We start from the raw sequence: 25028 nt of genomic DNA on the forward strand, positions 1-25028 counted from the left end.
AAATGACGAATATGTCGACATGCTCCAAGTGTTTTTCGAATCCAGAGAAAATAGTAACGCTGCAGTAAGATTATACCACCAAATATATCCAAACCGACCGATTTCTCATAGACAAACAGTGACCTCGGTGGAAAGAAGGCTTCGCAGAAGGCTTCGCGAAACTAGTAAAATTCAGCCCAATCGTGAGGGTGCCGGAAGAAGGCCCAATGTCCGAACTGTTGAAACTGAGGAAGCTATACTGGAACATCTAGAACAAGACTGTGGTACAAGCACAAGACAGGTGTCCAGGCAACTGCAAGTTTCTCACAGTCTTGCGTGGAATGTAGCTCATGAAAATCTTTTATACCCTTTTCACCATCAACCCGTGCAAGAATTGAATGACCCTGATTTACCTAACCGCGTGGATCTTTGTCAATGTTACATTAATATTTCCAGGCATGACTTAAATTTCCTAATGAATATACTTTTCATCGATGAAGCAAATTTTCCTAGAGTAGGTGCAGTAAACCTTCATAATGTTCATTCATGGTCGGAAGAAAATACTCATGAAATATTTGTTTCAAGATGTCAACATAATTTCAATTTAAACGTTTGGATGGGAATTGTAGGAAATACTCTAGTAGGTCCTTTTATTCTTCCACACAGGCTTGGAGCGGCCGAGTATCTTATATTTTTGAACGAAAATCTTCCAACATTACTTGAGGATGTACTCCTCGCTACACGTCAGGTGATCTGGTATATGCACGATGGGGCGCCTGCACATAGTACACTTGCCGTTAGAGAATGGTTAAATTTAAATTGCCCGAATCGCTGGATTGGTCGTGATGCCCCTGTTTGTTGGCCTGCACGTTCACCTGACCTAACGCCTATGGATTTCTTTTTCTGGGGACACATAAAAAGTATTGTTTATGCCACTCGAGTTGCCTCCTTAGAAGAACTACGCTTAATAATATTTCAGGCAGCAGATGACATTCGCAATAACCAAGAACTGTTTGTGCGTTATTACACCAGGAAAATTAGCGAAAATAAAAGACAAACTCGAAAAAAGTCCTATCCGCGATATTATTGTAAAATTGCCCAAAGAAACATAATACAAGACATTTCTCATCTCGTGAGTCAAAAACTTTTATTAGCTAACTTTTCTAATTAAACAAATAAGAGAGGAAAACAGTTTTTTCACTGTGCAAGGGAAACCAACAATTTGAGCGAAAATTGACTCACAGACAGCTTGTAGGGAATAAAATTATCTACAAAATGAGACTTGTTAAATTAAAATCGGTTAATAAACTAAAAAGTTATTGCAAAAAAACAAGAAAAGTGCCCATTTTTAATTTATTTATTGTTAAAATTTTATAAAACCTATGACAAGTAGCATAAATAGCAACAATTTTATTCAAATTGTTTATAAGCGAAAAACGCACGGTTTTTTAATGTACAATTTGAGAATGTTAATGTCAAAAAACCGATGATATTTTTTAATAGGTCTCTTAATTACGCCTTTAAGATTACAATGACGCTTTCAGAACCATGTTTGGTTGAAAATTAACGCCTGTACAGAGGCTTAAAGTTAATAACTTTTGGAGCCTGCGTTATAAACAAATTGAATTGTGCGAAAACTATTGCACCTACAGCGCCCACTTTTGGCACACTTTTAAAGTATGATAAAACTCTCAACTTGTCATAGGTTTTATAAAATTTTAACAATAAATGCGATAGTTATAAACAAATTAAAATATGGTCACTTTTCTTGTTTTTTTGCAATAACTTTTTCGTTTATTAACCGATTTTAATTTAACAAGTCTCATTTTGTAGATAATTTTACTCCCTACAAGCTGTCTGAGAGTCACTTTTCGCTAAAATTGATGGTTTTCCCTGCAAAGTGAAAAAACTGTTTTCCTCACTTATTTGTTTAAATAGAAGTTAGCTAATAAAAGTTTTTGACTCACGAGATGAGACATTGTCTTGTATTATGTTCCTTTAGACAGTTTTACAATAATCACGCGGATAGGACTTTTTTCGAGTAAAAATTTTATTTGCTTGGCCTATATAACTCAACAGACGTATTAGGTTATGCTTGCAGCAAAATGAAAATTATTTCGAGAATATTCTTTAAATTTAATTTTGTATTTCTTGTTTTTCGTTTGTATTAAATTTTATTTCAGATAAAAAACTTTACCTAATACATGTCCCATAGCCATAAGTTATTAAACATTTTTCATTAATTAATATCAAATTATTCTTAATGTTATTATTAACTTACCAGCTTATTGACAGAAAGTGTTAATTTATTAATATGATAAATAACAATTTATTTGTTATGACATACGCCTACTTTATTTTTACAAATTTTCGAAATTACCCCTTTAGTGAACTATGACGCATCTAATTTTTTTTACTAGAAAACTATCAGTTTTATCGAAAAATTACAAGAGGTAAAAACGTTGCGCAATAAATCAGTCTTCCCAATAAATATTTTTAAATAATTAGCTTCATATAACAAATTTCTAATAAAATATTGCAATGGGGTTGACTGTTTCACTCCTTTATAAAATACACCAATGATGAAAAAATATAAAAAAGTCGTCTCTTCATTAGTAGGATGCTCATACCAAGTTTCGTGTCTCTAGCATTCCTCATGTTAAAGAAAAAAATTAAAATGTGAATTTCAATCCCCTTCTTTAAGAGGGTATATTGCCTTAAGGGTGCAACTTTCCTATAAGCTATTTTTACTTCAATCCTCTTAAATGTTTTATACCTTTTTTTAACAGAAAATGACGAAATACTGATTCGCCGATCACACCCATATCTAATAACCGAATAAAGAAAAAAAACTGCTGGATATCCCAACACAAAAGCGACAAACTGCCTAAAAAATATGGCCTTACCGAAAAACAAAAAAAAAACTTGACCTCCGCGCCGACGCTCTCCCAACAATACCATGACCCGAAGGTAATCCGACGCATCTAAATCCACGATCCTCCGTCAAATCGGAATCTGCACGGGAATTAAAACCGCCTCTGAACCGGAAAATCGAACAATGCATAAGTGAGCATTATTTCTTTAACCCCTTACAAATAGACAATGCGTTTCTCAATGCCGTGAAATGTTCTCACTTTCGTTGAGTAAACAGCCTCGTTTTGTTTTTGAAGCTGTGAAATTCACTTTGAAATATTGGCAAGTCTAGGCAGATGAGCGTTAATATTATTTATGACACATCATAGACGCGTGACCCATCGATACATATTAACATTAACACCTGTTACGAAAATATTTATAAAATTATTTTACTGCTTAGGTATAGTTTGTTTGTATCCAGTGTGATCTTCAGCTCAAGCTCAGAAAGACCTGAGTGAGAAGGCTGCTAAATAGGTACAGGAAATACAGTGTTCATTCTAAGAAAAAAGTTTAAATAACCATTTGCATGGAAATGCTTCGTTTCTAAGATACAGGGTGTTGAAATTAAACAAAACCATTATTACAACAGCTGCTGAAAGTGGCTACCCCCGACATTAATACCTACCTTGCTTAAAAAAGGTGTAGGAATACGGTTTATCAATCAAAAATCGCAGAAGTCTCTGGCAAAAAAGTTATGGCAAATTAAAATTAATAATGATAGCGTACGTAGCGCCCTCTAAGTGCTGCACAAAAATTAATACCAAAGTATGATTTCTCACCTCCCCCAGTTACCAAATTTTGCGCGAAAAATTTATATTTCCTAAAAATTATCGAAGAAACAATTTTAATTTCAACACCCTGTATCTCAGAATCGAAGCATGTCCCGAAAAAGGTTTATATAAACTTTTTCCTAGAATTTACTCAAGAATACCCCATGCACTTAAATATTTTAACGTACCTAGGTTACACCCTGTATATGTTTAAACGGGATGCAATTTTTTGATACTGACGAACATATTATTTGGTGGTGACGTCATCGATATTTTTTTTAATGGGATAGTATATTTTTTTGCACATTTTGTTTGATTTTTTTATTTTCTTTCCAACCATATAAAATTTGTATGGCTTTGCATAACGAAATTTTTATAAAAATATACAGGGTGTTTCAGACAGACCTCTCGAAAATTCAGAGGGTACTATGAACTAAGTATATGCCTATCTCCTCTTGTTTTCGAGATACAGAGGGACAAAATAAAATTTTTTAAATAGAATTTTTACAAAATATTTTTATGAAATTTGGTATTCCGGGTTTTTTAAGGACGCCAAATACGCTGGTCTAATTAATTTTTGTATATTTCATAGAGGGCGCTGTTAGGCTACATTCGTGTTATATTTTAAGTTATAATTTTTTTGAGTTTAGGTATTTTGGCATTCGGGCTTCAATTTCGAATGTACAATTTTATTTTCTAAAAATAATGTACTCTTGTTAGAACTTCCTAATGTGGACGGTTTTCGAGAAAAAAGGCTTTTAATTGAACTCTTACAATATTACGGTGTAGAAAGTAAGTGACTTTTCTTAAAGTAGGCTTATGTCAAAATTTATTGATGAATGTCTTATAAACAACGCTTACATTCTCGGTAATATTTTAAATTCTAATTAACTTTATATCAAAATTTTAGTGACTGTAATTAGTCATTACTAACTACAGTCAGTAACAATCACTAAAATTTTGATATAAAGTTAATTAGAGTTTAAAATATTACTGAGAATGCATGCGTTGTTTATGAGACATCCATCAATCAGTTTTGACATAAGCCTACTTTGAGAAAAGTCTCTTATTTTCTTCACCGAAATATTGTAAGAGTTCAATTAAAAGCCTTTTTTCTCGAAAACCGTCCGCATTAGGAAGTTCTAACAAGAGTACATTATTATTAGAAAAAAAATTGTACATTAGAAATTGGAGCCCGAATGTTAAAAAACCTAACCTTAAAAAAATTAGAACCTAAAATGTAACAGGAATGTAGCGCAATTAGCGCCCTCTATTAAATATACAAAAAATAATTAGACCAGCGTATTTTGCGTCCTTAAAAACCCCGGAATACCAAATTTCATAAAAATATTTCGTTTGGAAATTTTCGTAAAAATTCTATTTAAAAAATTGTATTTTGTCGCTCTGTATCTCGAAAACAAGAGAAGATAGACATATAGTTAATAACACAAAAAATTCTTATTTTTTGTCGTACTATCACCCCCTAAATTTACGGGAGGTCTTTCTGAAACACCCTGTATATATACTTCACAGGGTGTCAAAAAATGGGTAACCTAGTTGTACCTTTATAATCAAACAGACTGTAGAATTATCATGTAGGATTTTGAGCATTATAACGATCTAGCGACATATTATTTCTGAAATATAATTGAAATTTTCTGAAAACAAATTGTGGATTATGAAACAAATTAAAATTTCATGAAATAGATTTGAGTAACCTGAATACAAATAACGCCTTTTGAAATTAAATTTATTATAATGGAACTGAAATAATGTCCTCTGAAATTAAATTTACTAATATGAAATTGAAATGACCCTTTCTAAACTTAAATTGAAAAGTTCAATGGCGCGTGCACAAATTCTGAAAGGAATCTGTATAAATAAAATTTCCGTTCAATACAAACATTGGAAAACTTCCCGACAACTCACGTATGCTTTTAAAAGCTTACGGAGATGCTGCTCTGGGTCGTACCCAATGTTAAAATGGTTTTTTCGATTTAATAGTAGTCGTCAGTTAGTTTAAAAAAATTAAGTTCGGTTATTTTCTGAACAGACCCCGTATTATCTGTGTTTTCTTGGTTTGTTGTTTCTTAGTAATAAACAGTTATAGGTTTACTATAATCTAGTAACCAAACTGTACCGTTACATATTTTTATTATCTACCTATCTATTTATCAACGACTTGGGAACAAATGAGGCCCTGTCAATAGAAACTGTAAACCATTTGAAACTTATAATGCAGATTTCTAGGAAAGTGGAATTAAGAAAAAGATGCGGTTTTCGTTATTTTCTTTTTAACCGTATCACAATCAAGTCGTAACATCACTGAGCTACTATAGAATTCAAATCCTTGGGATTAATAGTGAGTCGTTAAAAAAATTTCATGAAATTGAACGAAAAAATAAATAAACAAATAAAGTAACTTTAATAATAGGTATGTACCTAAATGTCAGGATTATGTGAATAGAGGATATTCTAGGTTCAGAAAAGTTTAATATGAAAGAAAAGAAATACACTTTCGTATTCAGAAAAAAAATGTTCGGACTAAATTTGAAAAATTAGAAAAACAATTGAATGTGCATTTCGATGATACAAGCGCCTCCTTAATATTTCAGTGATATAAGGTGTGGTAAATCTATCTGTAATAATAACGAAGATAAAAAAATATTTTCTCCAAAGCGCAAAAACCAATTGTTTTCCTGAATACAGTTTTAATACAGGGTGATTCACAAATGAAACCTCGTATTCTTTGGTAAATTTTAATGGGAATCTTTCCTATAAAGTTTTTATCTAGGATGGATGCTTCGTTTTTTTTAATAATTTAAAAACTACTAAGAGAAATTGGGCACTTGTATTTTTGTAAATAAAATAATACGCTACTGCTTTACGGTAACAACCATGATATTTTCGGATTCGTCTTTCAATTTTCTACAAATTATTACTCTCTTATGTTTGTATTTAATTATATGCTCTTATATGTGTGTTTTGACTGTTTATTTTTTTATACTTTTAAGTGTATTTTATAGTGACCTGACTTTTTTGTGCTCGAGTTTTATCTTTTAAATAGTAACAAATTTTTAACAATTGTGCCTAAACTAATAGTCCGACAGTGCCTGCTTTGTGCACAATTAAAGTACATATAATTCATTACTTTTGTGCACAGGGTCAGCTCTACATCTTTACAAATGGCGGAGTAATGAATTTAAAAAACACTATATTTTCCGATTTTTCCGGGTTTTCTTCGTTTCAGATTATCTGATTGGATCGATCGACCTCCTGTTTTATTCGTATCTCGATTCTCTACAAATTGTCTTTTTATAGCATTCAGATTGCTTCGTTAGATTAGGTTTTATAAGCAAAAAACTAAAAAAATTAGTTTTTTTGACACAATCCGTTTGCTACTAGTATTTTTGTAACAAACAAATCTCCATTTTTTATTTATTTATTTATTTATCTTGTTGTGGACAAAAAAGGATTGTATAACAATAGTCAAATGAACAAATAATAACTTAACCTAAAACACAACAGCAGAAAAAAATTTCCAATAAAGAATAAAACCACTTATCTATTAAAAATAATTTAAGTGTTTGTTTAAATTGAGATATTGTAATCTTATCAGTCTTGACTTCACTCGGTAAATGGTTATATACCTTAAATCCCAAATAATCTGGTGAATTAGCTGTTATGGTATATTTTACAAAAGAAATTCGGATATCATAACATCTGGTATTGATTGTATGTACCCATATCCTTATTGACAATTAAGGACTCCTTATTATTATTATTATTANGTCTGGTATTGATTGTATGTATATCCTTATTCAGAATTAAAGACTCCTTATTATTATATATATACACAGACATTTCAAAAATAAATAATGATACTAACGTAAGAAAAATTTCTTAAATACATCTCTACATGTACGATGACTTGGCACGCCAGCAATTATTCTTAAAATACGTTTTTGTATGACAGAAACTGAATGAGACAAGGCAGAGTTACCCCAAAAACATATTCCGTAACGCAATCTAGACTCCACATACGCATAATATAAATTTAACAATTGTTGTTCGTGCAAAATTTCTTTCATACACTTCATTAAGTAGCTTACTGAACTTAATGTACATATAACATTATTGCAATGCATTTTCCAATTTAATGTATCATCCAAAGTAACTCCTAAAAATTTGACACAGTCTGTTTCATCACTGGTAATAGTACAGTTATTAATATTTGTCGCAACAGACTCATATTTTTTTTGCGTATTGTGAAATCTAATCAATTTAGTTTTGTCGGTATTTAAATATAAGTTATTACGACTGAACCACTTAGACACATTGTACAATGTATTTTCTAGATTAAGTAGTCAGGTCTTTTGTTGACTTATTTGAAAGAATTAATGATAAATCGTCAGCATACATTGCGAAAAAATTATTACCTATCGAACGCTCCAATGAATTTATATAAAGAATACACAGAATAGAATAGAATAGAATAAATATTGATTGGCCTATAATAAAAAATACATATTCACAGCTTCAACAATTCACTGTTTTTAATGCGGTTTTCCTCGGATTCATTTATTTCTATTTCATTTAAATATAAAGTAAAAAAAATAGATCAACTAGTTAACATTTTTTTTGTACAAATCAACAATTATGGTAATGACATGGATGAAAAATTGATACAAGACACAAATCTGACAAACGATCCACAAGGCACACCTCAAGACCCACCAAATTACTGTTCTTTAAGGCGATTAGCGGAGCCCGTAATTAAACTATCTGCCACTGCCCGCTAAATGGACTATAATTTATCAAAACCGGGAGACAAAACGGAATAATCCCGAACCCATAATTAGAAAGAAATTCCGAATCCCGAATTAATAAAAACAGCCGATGGCCGTTACTAAATTGAAAAATGACGGCCTGGAATACCTGCAAGGGTCGTAAATTCTTAGGAAACTTTGTTCGTTGTGGTGTCCGTCCCGGGGAGGTCAATTTTATTTTAACGTTGAAAGGTTTGATACTACGCGCCTGCTAACAGTATCTTTATGTTAATCACATCTAGAATTTGTTGAGGTGCTCCTCGAACAAAGACAATAAAATGTTATGGATGTGACACTGCCGGTCCATATTTCTCCTGTAATGTTAGTTTTAATATTTGGGCTATTAATAAAAATAATGGGGACAACGTTTGGGTTATTTCGATGTTGGTCTCTTAGAAAAATAATGAACGTGAATTTAAATTTTCTTTTTTTTTCTGTTTTATGCCTTACACCAAATTATATTATTATATTGAAGGTAATTTGTTTGGGAATGGGGTCAGTTTTTAAAGAAAACCAGTTTATTGGTTAGTCGACGTTTCGGCTATATTTAAGCCTTCTTCAGGACAATCCAAAAAAGGTTTTCCGTGTAACAAATAATCTAAATATAATCTTCCACAATCGCATTCATTTTTTTCATGGTAGATTTCATAATACATTGAAATCTACAATTTTTTTTTAATTTCAAATTTGCAACCTGCAATTTTTTTTATTTTTTAGCCTTATTTACAAAATGAAATATACGACGCACTCGCGTGATATAGTTATATATTATTACATATTCGAAAAGCTTATGAAAAGAGCTTTAAGTTAAAAAAATCGGAAGGATGAAGGAAACTTTGCTAACGAGGTCCGACTCACCTGTATAACCCTCATAGGTAGCCCCGTCTCTTTGGCCAGTTGCTCCCGTATGTGCCTGGTAGGTTTCGGCGTTTGCGAGAAGGCGTTCTTCAGTATCTCTAGCTGTTTGGCTTTTATCGTTGTCCTGGGCCCCCTACGTTTCGATCCCGCGCTGCTATCGTCAGGGCTTTTGTTTTCCGTCTGCGAGTCCCTCGTCTCAGGATCGCCGTCCAGCGAGTTTTGGTCCTCCGAGTCGTCCTGACCCGTTTTCGAGTCCTACGAATAAAAAATGAAAGTGAGAAGACAAAGAAGCGTTGACAAATTGTTGGTCAAGGCAATAACAGTTGAGTTGTCATGTCTATAAATTTTCTTGTAGTGTTTTCGCTTTCTCCATCTGCTTCAAGTTTCAATTGAATGCAATTTCAATGTGGAAAATTGCAAATTATTACTTATTATCAATTACAAGGCTACAAACGTCAGCAGAATTCAAGTATTAGAACAATGAGACAGTACAGTAATTTCGATTTTTATTAATCGAATTAAGTCGGCAAAAACTGCACCAGGTGCAAGCGTATCAAACTAATCTGTCTTCCTATTTAATTTACAAAACCGTACATGGTTTCACTGGAACAAGAAAACTGATCACGAAAGCTACTTACTCTGAGCAACAAACCATGAAATCCATAACTATCTGTGGTAGAAATCTACAATTTTCACACCAAATTTCCGAACATGTGTTTGATGTATCAGGCTTCCTATCTAAATGTTGACCAACAATTTCAAAAAGAGAAAGAGCTATGTAATTTGTGAAATCTTATCTAGTATGCCCAGCAGTGCCAGTTATATTTTTGAAGTTCTGTTATTGAAGAGGACAGGAAGATACCAAGATCTACCACTACCATAGCCATTGGAACAGTTCAACAGTACATATTTGTTAGTAACCAATAATAAAATAAAAAATACACTAACTACAAACTAAAATTGAAGAACAATAAAAAACTAAATAAAATATATAAATTAAGAATAAATTGCATATCGTTAAATGATAATTTTTCACCAAATACAATGCCAAAGTCTCGAAATGTCATTAATAAACACAATGGATAATAAAGGGCCAATAATGGAACCTTGAAGGACTTCTGTTGTAACCAGATACTTGACATATCTGTACCCATTATAAACTATGAAATGATTTGTTATAAAAGTAAGATTTGCGGGAAGAGGGTGCTTATGGAGAAAATTTAATTTACCTGTCCTATCGAACTACTGATATCAGAATGTGGGAGAGAGTTGTTGTTGGTCTCCCCTGGAGCTGGTGGTAGAGATCCATGAAGAGGGTGGTGCTTTAGAACTGAGGACGCCGTGCTGTTGTCGTCGTCCTCGTCGTCTTCTGACGCTGATCCCATTAAGGAATCTGAAACAAAAGGAATCATACAGATTCTTGAAGCAATTTTTTGAAGATCAAATTATTCATATGCTTATTTGAGCTTTTCTAGGTAACGTCTTATTTGTAAACTGATAATATTGCTGGAAACAACTACTCCGTGTACTAATGACCCTATCAGCATTGAATTATATCTGCAATAATAAGTAACTAGTATCATTCGTCAGCCAAACTCACCAGACATATAGGCTGTTACAAATTCGCTTCTCACTACAGGGATCTCGGAAACGGTAAGAGATACGAGGTAGCTTAAATGGGGGCAAAGTTGCATAATCAGAGGACCAACATAATGCCTCTAAAAAATCAAAGTTAACATGATTAGTTTTCGAAATATTTGAGAAAACGAAATTTTGGAAATTGTTTCATTTCAGCCTTGTTTGGGGTGAGATTGAAAAAAGAGCGCAAAAAGTTGCCTTCTCATGGCAACTTTTTGCACTCGATCGGATGGCATAATCAATTTTTATATGTAACATTTCGTCTCTTCAGGACCATCATCAACTTCAGTTTTTTAAATGTGACCTTGGAAATTTTATTACAATTTTTGCAAGACTTCATGACCCCCAATACTGTACAGCCTCAGCCCGAACCGAGTGTTAATATTTTACTGCAATGGCACGACATTACTACATCACGAGTTGGTGGACATGCCATTGGTATACGGTGAATGTAGGCAAAATGTTGCGACCGCAGAACGAATGTACGCTAATCGCCTTCCAGTAATATTCATTCAAAACAAAAATGAATGTAATTTGTAGTGATTTCACCGAATGCGTTATATAGCAGCACCAAAGTATTGTTTTTGTTATAGTTATCAAAGAAAGCAAGAATTCGAAAAAATGTTGTTACAAGAGCGCACTAAAACTTTAATGTCCTCCCACCATACGGACTTTCCGCCGTCCGTAAAGTCAAACACATTTAGCGATAGCAGTAAATTTAACGAACCGTGTTCGCTATTACTATTAGAGTTAGGATTACATACACCATACAGAATCGTGCACTAAGAAATTAATAGCTGAACTTAATGTCTGAGTAAAAATAAATTAAACGAATATCCATTTTATAACAGACAAGCCATAATTCTATCCGAAATCGATTAGGTGTAAAGTGGGAAATAACGTTTTTCTGTGCTGTAAATAAACTTAAAAAAATATAGTGTTCGTTGTGACATATGATACCAACAAAATAAAGAGGGGGGGCATAATAGACAGTTTTATTTTTTGCAAATGTTGTAATGGAAAAATACAAAGATATACAATTTTCCTGGAATTATTTGAATATCAAAAAACGTAAAATGATGTAAAATACCTGTGGTATAAAGTGGGGTACTTTTGTTAATTATTTAACTGAATCTAATATACAGGATGTAGCAAAATGTTGTTCAGAGAATTCTAGAACAGATTCTACATGCCAAAATACGAAAAAATTCCTATAAACGTAGGTCCGCAAATGCTTCGTTTTCGAAAAAAAAAATCTAAGTTTTTTATTGATAATTTCTAAATTTTTCATTGGAAATCGTTTAAATTTTGGTCAATACATTTATGATACGTAGGTTATAATTTGGTATAATTGCATTTCAGATCCATCAGAGGTGTAGATATGGGGGAGTGCCTATTGATTTATGGACCAGAAAATCTACGCCAATGGTTTTTCTACTGGTTTTTACTTTATTTTTAGGAACCTCATTTATTTTAGAGCAAAAATGCCCTTTTGCACATTTGTCATTTAGCGAGCGGCTTTCGAGCCATGGAAGATTTTTAAAAATTATGTTAATCTATGATATATTAGGGCGGATCTGTTTTGAGGTAAATGTGAGAGGGGGCGAGCAAATTTATAAGTGTCGATCCCTAGATCTGTGTGAACATTTTAAAATTAAAAAAGTTTTTAAAAAATTTTAAATATACCTATTTTATTTTATTTTGTTGAGTTTGTTACTTATATCTTGGAACCTATGCATTTTGGAAGAATATTGAAGAGGAAAAAAGTTTTAGAATTGAATTCTGCACAATATACTGTAAGTTAAAAATGTTTAAATTTATTACCGATGTTGCAAAATAGCAATAATTGATGAAAAAAAGCAAAATAATCAAATTTTTTGGATAATTTTTTTAAAATATTTTAATTGCTCCGAGAGCATTCTAATTTTGGTAAAAAAAACTTTAGAGTATAATAAAACAACACACCAAATTTCAATAAAATCGGTTACACAGTTTTCGCAAAATAATTTTTTGAAAAATTTTTTTCGAATTTTCGAAATGTTGCACAGCCTCAAATAAAGCATCTAGATACTTGAAAAATTTTTCATATAGAAAAGACCACTCAACCTATCAAATGGTTTTTGAAAAAATGAAATCGGTTGAATAGGACGGCTACAGTAAATTTTTAAAGTTAATACTCTTTTAAACAATTAGATTACATTTATTAATTTGTAATTTAGTTTTTTTCAAAAATTATAATTTTAAAGTACCATTTTTTCTTAATTTTATCTGTATTTAACACAAAAATTAATTTCCAAATATTTTTTTTTTAATTTGCTTAATTGCGGATTAAAAAGAAAAGATCGAAGCGAAAAGCCCCCTCCCCCACTATTCGTGAGTCTCTTTTAGCGCGTGCGAGCGACAGCTTTTCGGCTGATTTATCTATGTTTCCGATAACTTATGGATATGAACATTTTTTCCAGCTTAGAACTCGGAAAAACGAAGCCACTGGATCAAAGATTATTGCTAAATTGTTTATAAATTAACGGTAAATGCCGATAAAGTTTGACCGCTTATATCTCGAGAACCAATAAACGAAATTTAACTTTTTTTTTTAAAGAAGCGTCTTTCCGAGTACTTTCAAATTATAATTTTTGAAAAAAAACTAAATTGCAAATTGATAAATGTAATCTAATTGTTTAAAAATAAAAAGGGTATTAAATTTAAAAATTTACTGTGGCCATCCTAATGAACCAATTTCAATTTTTTAAAAACCATTTGAAGGGTTGAGCTGTCTTTTCCACGTGAAAAATTTTTCAAGTATCTAGATGCTTTATTTGAGATTGCAACATTTTGAAAATTCGAAAAATTTTTTTCAAATTATTTTTCAAAAAAATATTTTGCGAAAACTATCGAACCGATTTTAATGAAATTTAGCGTGTTGTTTTATTATACTCTAAAGTTTTTTTTACCAAAATTAGAATGCTTCCGAGGCAATTAAAATATTTAAAAAAAATTATCCAAAAAACTTATTGCTATTTTGCAACATTGGTAATAAATTTAAACATTTTTAACTTACAGTATATTGTGCAGAATTCAATTCTAAAACTTTTTTCCTGTTCAATTCTTCCAAAATGTATAGGTTCCAAGATATAAGTAAAAAACTCAGATAAAATAGGTATTTTTTGTTATTTTTGCAATTTTGAAAATGTTCCGGACCTCGCCCAGATTTAGGGATCCACACTTTTATTATGTGCCCCCTCTTACATCCAAAAAGTGGAATATTTGGTCTATGAAACCATTTATTTCCCTTGTCAATTAAATTTTGGTAAAATAAATGCTTCACTTTGGCGATTAGCGTAATTTTGCGACATTTTATTCAACTAATCGCCGATCGACTTTAAGATTTCGGGATTTATAGTTAACAGTGTCAATTGTGCAATGCTGGCTGCCTAAGCTCAGAGCCACGTGGCTTCATTAATGCAGTGTCTGTACGAACGCGATAAATTGATGTTTTTGAAATGCTCAATTCCAGTTGACACAATGCTGTCACTTCAGACGCAATAACTCCACTTCTATACGTCCAAATGTCATGAAATTTTGACAAGACGTCAGTGAAGAACCTTTCCACCGCATGTAATTGCCAATAGATGGCCTCACTAGATATACCAATTTTTGAAAAGTCCTACATATTTACTTTGGAACGTGACAATTTGAGCTTGTACTGTAATTGTTAAGTGTATTGGGGCACAATTCTGGCATAATTCTATTCCTGGTAAAAAAATAAGAGTAAAATACGTAAACTTCCTTTTCACAATGTCGAATTCTTCTTTCTGTCCCCTCGAGAATCATTTTCTTCTGGCATCTACAAAGGATTTGAGATATTGCGAGTTGCTTAAAAGGCGCAGAAGACCCGTCGGCCGCATAGACGGGAAAAAAATCCGTCATAAAATCTGGACATGCTTAACGCGCAAAATCGCAATGGTGTACATTCCCTCGGCGTCGGCGTTATTTTAAAGCGAATAAAACATTACCGGAGCCATTTAATCTTCCTCCGTAATATCCATGCATAATACAATAAGCGCGTAACGCATAAAAGTAGCATTTGCAGATAATAATTTTGCCTATAAGTGGTAAATCGCCGACAGTTGCACTGGAGGAAAGTGTTGTTTGAAAATTGTTTGTTACAATATGGGATTTTACTTAAAATTATAATTTTTACGCAAGCGAACTTTCAATTATTTTCCGACGACTACTTGATCCTTCCACCGCTAATGTGATTTTTAGGTATTTCTTTTGAGACTCTTTAGAACGATATTGTTTATAACTTTTAAACGGGAAGTAATACAGAAAAATGTCTCTAATAAAAGTTTATTAGAAAAAAGAGAGCTTTTGAACAGGAAAAAAATTTGGGTATGTTTATGGAAAAAATATAATTGATGACGTCATTAGTCGTTTCTGTCAAATCCCAAAGATAATACTTTCGATTGAAAATGGATCTTATAGTTTTTCCGAAGTCAATTGAAGAACCTATAATTTCAAGGTATGTACCGGGCTCGGTCGCTAAGCAGCAACTCGGCATTGAAATATTTGAAAAACTTGTTCCCATATTTATTTAGCCATACCCATATATAAGTCTGGTCGAACTAAACGTGTAGGTGGTAGAAATGTATACGACCAGTTGAAGAATGCGAGCGCGGACAAACGAAGTGTAACAGAACTGTATTGGGCTGCTGGCAATAAATCACAGCAGGCGACAAGTGGATCATAAATTGCCTAGCAGTGCAGTGCTGCAGTGCGGAATATGGTGTTAATCAGGCAATTCTAAATTATTATAGGCACCTTCTATCAATCATTCATATTACAATTGTGAAAGGGAGAAATAAGAGGGATATTTTGTTTACTAATATTATCACAACATGGCATTTCAGACATTTTATTTGTAATTATATATAAAGAAAAATCGAGGGGTGTGCCACTCAGCAGTAAAACGTACACCTACTTAGAATTACCTTGCTACTTATCAGTAATTTTCATAATTTATTGATATAATTTCGTAATTTCAGTAATTTATAGATTTGTTCTGGTACTTTTTGTAATTTTTAAATATAATTTCGTAATTTTCGTAATTTGTAGACTTTTTCACATACTTATAAGAATTAATAGACTTTTTCGAATAATTTTTGTAATTCTGTTATAATTTTTAATAATGTATGTAATTTCATAAGCCAATTATTATTTTCAAAAAAGGAAAACATTTGGTTTTACAAGTAACTGCACTTATTTGCATACTTCTTTGAAAATATTAGATAGATAATTTTATTAGTTGGGAGTAATTGTAAGAAAATATATTTGAATTAGCTAAAATAACACTTACAATAAAGTAAAAAAAACTACAAAAGCTAATAATAATTAATAAATATTTAAGTAAAACATTGTGAGTGTAATTCGACGTTGGTTGGTGTATTAATCCACAGAGTAGTGAGTTTCCCACAATATCATATAATTACCTATATTTACAGTGTGTTCCCAAATGGGGTACCGCACTTTTGTAAACTTTTTTATTGATATTTTGAGAGAGTTGTTCTTGATGCTTATCTTGGGAAGTCATTGACAGTAATCAAATTTGTAATAAAATATACCAGGCTTCCAAAATATTTCAAAATGTGAAATTTTCCCTATGCAGTGACTTTAATTTTTGTTTTCATTAAAACTGTATTTAACATATTTGTTCGGGAACTCAAGAAATGCTTAAATGTGGGATTTAGTAAAAAAAGAAGGATAATCACATTTTGCAACTAAAAAAACGCCGCAATTTTTAACTACCCTATATACCATATAATTACTATGGATATTTCCTCAGTTATTTCCTTATTAATATCAGTCAACATATTTATTTTTATTAACTGCCCAGAATAATTTTTATTAATAATGCTAACCCTGGAGCAACGAATCTATCTTAGGGTGTTATGGAATCGGTGATGTTTCATATCGATATGCAATAAAAATATTTGATGAAAAGTATCCAAATGTATTTGTAACTCGTAGAGCAGATCGCAAGCTAATTATAAAATACCACTGGTGAAAGAATATTGAAAAGATAAAAAATAATACAATCATAACGATGTTGCTACTGTTGTAGTTATAAACTCTGTACATGACAATCCAGGAAAGTCAGAAAACATAGATATTAGTTGATCTCATATTCAAAAAATTTTATAATGCTACACAATATGCATTTAAACTAGTGTTTAATTATAAATTGCTTGATGGAGATGATGGTCGTCGTTTGGACTTTTGTTTAACAATGGGCGAGAAATTGAAAACATATTCTTTCATCACAATATTTTACTTACTGACGAATCAACATTCACAACTAATGGCGTGGTTCCCTCTCAAAATTGTATATACTGGGCTAAAAATGTTCAAAAAAATAAATGTCTGGTGTGGCATAACGTATCATAAAATAATTGGTCCTTACTTTTTGGAAGAAAATCTTAATCAAAATTCGTATTTGGAAATTTTCAAAATAAATAATCATCAACGTTCTAAAACCCCAAATGTTTTCATGTTATCAAAATAATATTATGAACGTGAAAATATCTAAATTCGTATTTGATACGGTCTTGTCCGAATTGGAAATCAACCCATAATATCACTAAAGGGGTGAAATCAACCCCTACGAGTTTTTGGATATTTTTAGAATATTTTTAGGATTTTTCCTGTCACCTCTGTCAAAGTCTCAAAAACAGGCGGATTTTGCTGTCACTCTTTGAGTTCAGAAGAAAAGTAATATTTCAACACAACGGCTGCCCTTTAAGCAAAAAATGGACAAGGAATTTATAAAGAGATTAGAAAAATTTGTGTTACTTAAAGGTTTACAAATTGAATAGGACTTGCTTCATTGTTGGTGTTAATTTCAGTTCTAATTTGTTATTTCTATTTTTTTTAATTAGAAAAGCTACTTTTATTTGATTTTCAGGCTATTTTTATATTACATTAAGTTTAAAATAAAAGTTTACAATTTTTTACAATTGTTTCTATGTCGTCATACTTTATTATTTTCCCAATAAACTACTCTTCATTGTAAAATTTCGCAATATTTTTGTTCGATTACTTCCGTTACTAATTTAGAAACACAATTTGTTTTATTAGTAAGATTTTTATTTTTATTGTTATTTTACCACACAAATTTTCAATATAAACAAACTAGACTGTTTTTTTAACAGTACCCAGGTAGGTAAATGTAGGCAAAGCAACAGAAGTTAGTCCGTATCTCTAGGATGTTTTCAGGAAAACTGAATGAAATATTTTTAATCAGACCATTTTATTTAAGTACTTTCAGTAATTTTAAAGAATAATTTTAAAAATCTTTGTACTCTATCAGGTAATTTTTTGTACTTTTTGTAATTTAATACGTACTTTTTGTAATTTCATATATACTTTTTGTAATTTTTGTAATTTACCAAAGAATTTGGTAATTTTTAAACTTTAATAAATAATTTCTATACTTTTAAAGTAATTTTCAATTATAATATCTCAAACGTACACCAAAAATTACTTGTGGCACACCCCTCGAGAAAAATATTGCTTTCATTTTATTAAAAAAAAGTAGTTTTCGAGTTATTGTTTTTTTAGTCTAAAATTAAAAATGAACGTATATGTTCTATATCTATAAGATATGTAGTTGAATAAATCGACAATATTTCTAAATCTATTTCTAAAAATATATATATTTTTAATTGATGCATTTTTCAATACAATGTCGTCATTAAAAGTCTTTAAAACTCAGTGACAAATTTGCCCCTTACTATCCTTCAGAAAAATCTGAATTTCCACGTCAATGACTTTTTTGCTTTAGATTTTCAAGACTACATTGTGTTTAAACTTGTCCTTACAATAAAAGTTCCTATTTTCTTATAAAGTGAAGTTTTATAGTTATTTTAAATTTATTTTACACACAAAAGACAATTTTTTTATTTCAAATATAATTAGGGTTAAAATTAATTTAATGAATTTAGAAGGAACGACTAATCGTGTGTACATGTTAAGATTTTTCAATTGATATCTATTAGGGTGGCCCAAAAAAAAACGAATATATTTTATTCGTGTTTCTTGTGAAAATATGTTAGTTTATCATCTTTTAAGAGCCCCCTCAAAAAATCAGTTAAAAAAAATTTTATTTAGAGGTCGCCCAAGATTTTTACAAATTTCCAAAATCGTCAAAAATTTAATTTTTTTCTCGTTATTTTATCATTTTCTAGGTTGAAAAAAATCTCGATTCTGAAAATTTTAAATCGATATTTTAATTTCTATAGGTCACTCATAATTATTTTAACTTTAAAAGTAGTGTACTTAAAATGTGTTCGATCGTCATCTAAAAATAAATATCAACGAACTAATAATTTTTTTATTAAATTTGATGAACAAAATAATAGAAATAAAGCACGAGACACTTAAAAAATTTCTCGAGGCAAAATTTACTACCGCACTGAGTATCAAATAATCATTTTTTAATTTTTTAAAATTTAAGTGTCTCGTGATTTATTTCTATTCTTTTGTTGATCAAATTCAATAAAAATAATTATTAGTTCGTTGATATTTATTTTTAGAGGTAGCTCGAAAACATAGGTGCAGTACTTTGAAAGTTAAAATAATTATGAGTGACCTTTAGAAATTAAAATATCGATTTGAAATTTTCAGAATCGAGATTTTTTTCAACCTAGGAAATGACAAAATAACGAGAAAAAATTTAAAAAAAAATTAAATTTTTGACAAATCTGGAAATTTTAAAAAATCTCGAGCGACCCCTAAAAAAAATTTGTTTTGAGCTGATTTTTTGAGGGGGCTCTTAAAACATGATAAACTAACATATTTTCACAAGAGACAAGAAAAAAAATTCGATTTTTTTGGCAAAACAATTTGATTCCAGTATTACAGGTGTCATTTTATTTTATTCGACAGTTTGTTAATTTATTGTGTTAATTTTTATTTTGTTACGTCTAAAATTTTAAACGCCCTGTACAAGCACGAGTACTAGAGGTACCTCTAGTGGTATAGCACCGGCAAAGCGCAGGCAGACAACGGACCTTGTCTGGAAATATTTCTCTGGCGGTTATATACATGTATAGATCCCGTCGAAACCCGGCCAATTATATCGTTCTCGCAAGCGGAGACCGCATGGGGCTAGCGAGGCCCCAATTAGTATCGGGCCCGCTGAGAAACAAGGCATTAAGCCCCCCTGGCCCTCAGGCCCCCGTCTAGGCATCTGAAACATACACGGTATTTCACACCTTTCATTTTTTTCTAAAGTACCTATATCCCTGCCGTTAAAATTATTTTTTTTGCTGCCGCATATCGCACATTGCGTAAAATATATTAATTAGAATAGTAAAGGATGGAAATAGTGTATGCAAGTCATATGTAAAGTGCCCTTTTTACTCATGACACAAAATTCCCTCTTGTAAAAAAGTTGCTTTACACACTTATTGTCAAATTAAACAGTTTTGGTGTTTTACGTATCTTGAAGAAGTGCGTAAAAAATAATTAAACTATTTTACTTGTTTCTATTTTACTGAGATGCCAAATTTAAGGAAAAAAAACATATTGTGTTCTTCAAGGTTCGTTACTGGGGCCCTTCCTTTTTATTTTGTTCATAAATGACTTGTTAGCAACCTAATGCATTGTCTATCTCTTCCTCATACTGATAATACTACAGAGTCAACAAATTTGACTGTCTACATTTACAGGGAGATTTAAATAAACTACAGAAATGATGCCACAAAAACGGGTAAGTGCAATGTTGTCTCATAAGCATACAAAAAAAAGCAATAAAATTGCGCTCAATTACAGCATCAATGATCATTAGTTCCTATAGATAAGTTCAAAGATTTAGGAATAAGTTTTGATGACTAACTTTCCATTAAAGATCATTTTCAGAAAATCCCAACATCGATTGTACAAATGTTAGATTTTGTCGTGGGAAAATTTAGATGTTTTTATAATTTAAACACTCTCGAAACATTGTGTAATAAATTGGTATTACACCTAATTACCTAATTTGGAATATGCAGGTGTAATATGATATAGGTATACAGTAATAGTATTAAAGCTGTTCAAAGAAAATTTTTACATTCTTACTTAGATTTAAAATTGATCACTACTATCCTCCAATTGTTACGATCAAAAACTGCTATTAATAGGTTTGAATACTGATCGATGACAGTCTAACTCAGAAATATGGGAGGTGTAACTTTATGCAAATCATAATCATCATCATTTATTTAAATCTTCCTCACAACTATAAATAATAATGCATTACGAATATTTAAAAAAATTTGAGAACACTATAAGAATGCTTTAAAAAACAACATATTAAGGCTTATACGATAAAAATTTGAATATTAAACATATAATAGAGAAAATCGAGAAATAGCAGAAGAAAACATTCCTACTCAATGAGTCAAAACAGTCGACTCGAAAAAAATTTAAATGATGGGAAAATCTGTGTGATAAGAGAATGAGGTTATAAAGAGAAATAGAGTAATCATTAGATTTTAGTTGTTATTTAAATTTAAGAGTATTCTTATTAGAAAATAATGTCTTTATTATTCTTTATTTTGTTTTACCTCTAGCATTAGGCCAGGCAAATAAAATTTGTACTCGAAAAAAATCCTATCCGCGAGATTATTGTAAAATTGTCTAAAGGAACTTAATACAAGACATTTCTCATCCCGTGAGTCAAAAAATTTCAACTGCCAACTTTTCTATTTAAACAAATAAGTGAGGAACACAGTTTTTTCACTTTGCAGGGAAAACCATCAATTTTAGCGAAAAGTGACTCAAAGACAACTTGTAGGGAATAAAATTATCTACAAAAATGAGACTTTAAATTAAAATCGGTTAATAAACAAAAAAGTTATTGCAAAAAACAAGAAAATTGTCCATTTTTTAATTTGTTTATAACTTATCGCATTTATTGTTAAAATTTTATAAAACCTATGACAAGTTGAGGGGCTTGTCATACTTTAAAAGTGTGTCAAAAGTGGGCGCTGTAGGTGCAATAGTTTTCGCAAATAAATAAATGAAGCTATCATTCATTAAAAAGTTATTTTTTTTTACATATTAAGCCAAAGTAATCTTATTTTTTCAATATTTTGTTAGTTATTTAATTACGATTTAAATGCAAAATTAAAGTAAAAATTCACAAATTATTTTCAAATTATTATTTATTGTTAAAAGATTTAAAAAATAATAAAGTATTTGAATTTATTGCAAAATTCTCAAAATGAAGAAATATTAATAAAAATAATGCGGTAAATTTTTCTTTTATTTTTACGAGAAATAATAATTTGAAAATAATTTGTAAATTTTTACTTTAATTTTACATTTAAATCGTAATTAAATAGCTAACAAATTATTGAAAAAATAAGTTTACTTTGGCTTAATATGTAAAAAAATAACGTTTTAAATGAACTTCATTTATTTATTTAATAATAGTAAAATAATAAATTTAAAAAAATAAGTATAAAAGATGCATTTTTTCTGGGGTTCAGGGCTATTCTACGAATTCTTAAATATGCCCATTGTTATTTTTTCGTCGAGCTACCCCAGTTTTAAAAAAAAGAAGTTTCTACGATGAATAGAAGCCGAGATACTGCAAAATTTTACAGTGCGCATCAACTTGAACTTTTCTCTTGAGAATGTTTATGTCTAAGAAACGGTGATATTTTTTAATAGGTCTCTTAATTACGTCTTTAAGATTACAATGACGCTTTCAGAATCATGTTTGGTTGAAAATTAACGCTTGTACGGAGACTTAAAGTTCATAACTTTTGGAGCCTCCGTTATAAACAAATTGAATTGTGCGAAAATTATTGCACCTACAGCGCCCACTTTTGGCACACTTTTAAAGTATGACAAAACTCTTGACTTGTCATAGGTTTTATAAAATTTTAACAATAAATGCGATATTTATAAACAAATTAAAAAATAGGCCCTTTTCTTGATTTTTACAATAACTTTTTTGTTTATTAACCGATTTTAATTTAACATGTCTCATTTTATAGATAATTTTATTCCCTACAAGTTGTCTGAGAGTCACTTTTCGCTAAAATTTATGGTTTTCCCTGCAAAGTGAAAAAACTGTGTTCCTCACTTATTTGTTTAAATAGAAAAGTTGGCAATTAAAATTTTTTGACTCACGAGATGAGTCTTGTATGTTCCTTTAGACAATTTTACAATAATCTCGCGGATAGGAATTTTTTCGAGTTTTTTTTTCGCTAATTTTCCTGGTCTATATTATTTATAGCCTTGAGAACGATTTAAAATAAAACGAAACATTAGCCTAGTCGAGAAATCAAACTATTATTTCTTTGCCACGTTCCGTACTATCGCCATTTGTTCACCCATTTGGAAAAGGCACAAAATTACTATGTAGATTATAATTTACGATTATAATTATTGACTTAAGTCTGCTCTCTTTCACTGAAGAACTATTTCAATTTTTATATTTATTTACGATCGAACAAACCCCCTCACACTTTTCCGCCGCTCTATTTACACTCTCAAGTATCAATTCTCCAAATAAGAAACACAAATAACTCCGCCGTTTACCCAAACACTCACTTAACTATCGATTAACTCCGTCCCCGCGACGCCGCCAGCTCCCTCGCTCCACCCCCGCAAATTGTGCCCCGCCGTCGAGCACCCTCGACCGCCACTCGAGCCGAGCGCTCGGGGGGGACGACGGAAACATCCCGACATGTGTAAGTCGCGACCGGACAAGATCAAGGGTGGCGCTGAGTGCGGAAGACCCGACGTGCTCCCGACACCCGCGGACAAACATAAATTCATTGCGGAACGCCCGTCGCATCTTGATGACCTCCGGCATAAATTATGCAGGGAGGATTGTGCTAGGTTTAGGCTTGTTTGTTGTTTGTACAAGCGTAGAAAAATAATATAACTAGGAGTTAGGACTTGCAATATGCTTCCTAGTGTGATATTTTGGAAATAAAAGGTGTCACAAATTCATCAAAGTTCATACTGAGGTAGCACAACACAAAGACTAGTACTGTATCGACGTAGAGGTCAACAATCAATGCCAGGCGAACAAACTTTAAAGATGTGCAAAATCCGGAAAGGCCTAAATGTCCACATTTCAAGCGGACTCCGCTGCAGAACCTCTCCGCACCCATCATACGACGTGATGGAACGTCTACCCTGGTACCTTACAATTCACTAACCAGGGACGAACGCTTTATTTTATTTGCATTGTGTACAATTAAATATAGTTCCTTAAGCCTTATTGTTACACCTATTAGAAGAATTTCAATTCAATTTCAAACGAAATTTTATAATTCAAAACATTGTTAAAATTTTCAAACCTCTTTCGATGAATGTCGACGAATCGAAGACGCGCGCCCTAATTGCTCGCGTCCCGGCAATAAATAACCCTGAAAGTTACGAGCAATATGTTAATTTTATAAAGTCTAATAAATATTCACACCTGATTATTTATGCCTTAGTTTATGTGGCGGCGTGGGCGAGGAGTCGGAGGTGTTATTGAGACAAATTCTTCATTTTAGAGCCCTGGCAGGACGCGTCTCTCCGGCTCGAGTGAAACGTGTTCCTTGAAATATTGCCTCTTAAAATTATCGTGCAGTTGGCTTTGGCGGGGTTCGAGAAGCGCCCCGCGATTCTCATTTGAGCCGGAGCGCGCGTGATGTATGGATGGATCACTCGCAGAAATAATTGTTCCTGGTTCTAATTAAATGTTAGGAACAGTCGCGATGGACGCTGGCAAAAAAACAAACAGAAGGTGGATGAAATACAGCTAACCACATATAAGTAGCTTTTCTCGGAGACCAAAAAATGTGTAGATCTGGGCGAGGTCCGGAACATTTTCAAAATTGCAAAAATGTTTAAAAAAATTTAAAATTACCTGTTTTATCTTGAGTTTTTTACTTATATCTTGGAACCAATGCATTTTGGAAGACTATTGAAGACGAAAAAAAGTTTTAGAATTGTATTTTGCACAATATACTGTAAGTTAAAAACG

The 25028-nt window shown here is 31.5% G+C and overlaps 1 protein-coding gene across 1 annotated transcript in view; it reads right to left on the minus strand.

Moving 5' to 3' along the window:
- LOC108903848 (LIM/homeobox protein Lhx5-like) overlaps positions 1–25028 on the minus strand; it is a gene marked incomplete at its 5' end in the record, with an annotated part of 176921 nt that overhangs the window by 46608 nt on the left and 105285 nt on the right. Inside the window, 2 exons of the mRNA XM_018706165.1 lie at positions 9353–9607; positions 10582–10745. Of these exons, the coding sequence (XP_018561681.1) occupies positions 9353–9607; positions 10582–10745 (419 nt within the window). The remainder of the gene's footprint in view (positions 1–9352; positions 9608–10581; positions 10746–25028) is intronic.

Source organism: Anoplophora glabripennis, unplaced genomic scaffold (assembly GCF_000390285.2).
Source record: "Anoplophora glabripennis isolate ALB-LARVAE unplaced genomic scaffold, Agla_2.0 scaffold49, whole genome shotgun sequence".
NCBI lineage: Eukaryota > Metazoa > Arthropoda > Insecta > Coleoptera > Cerambycidae > Anoplophora > Anoplophora glabripennis.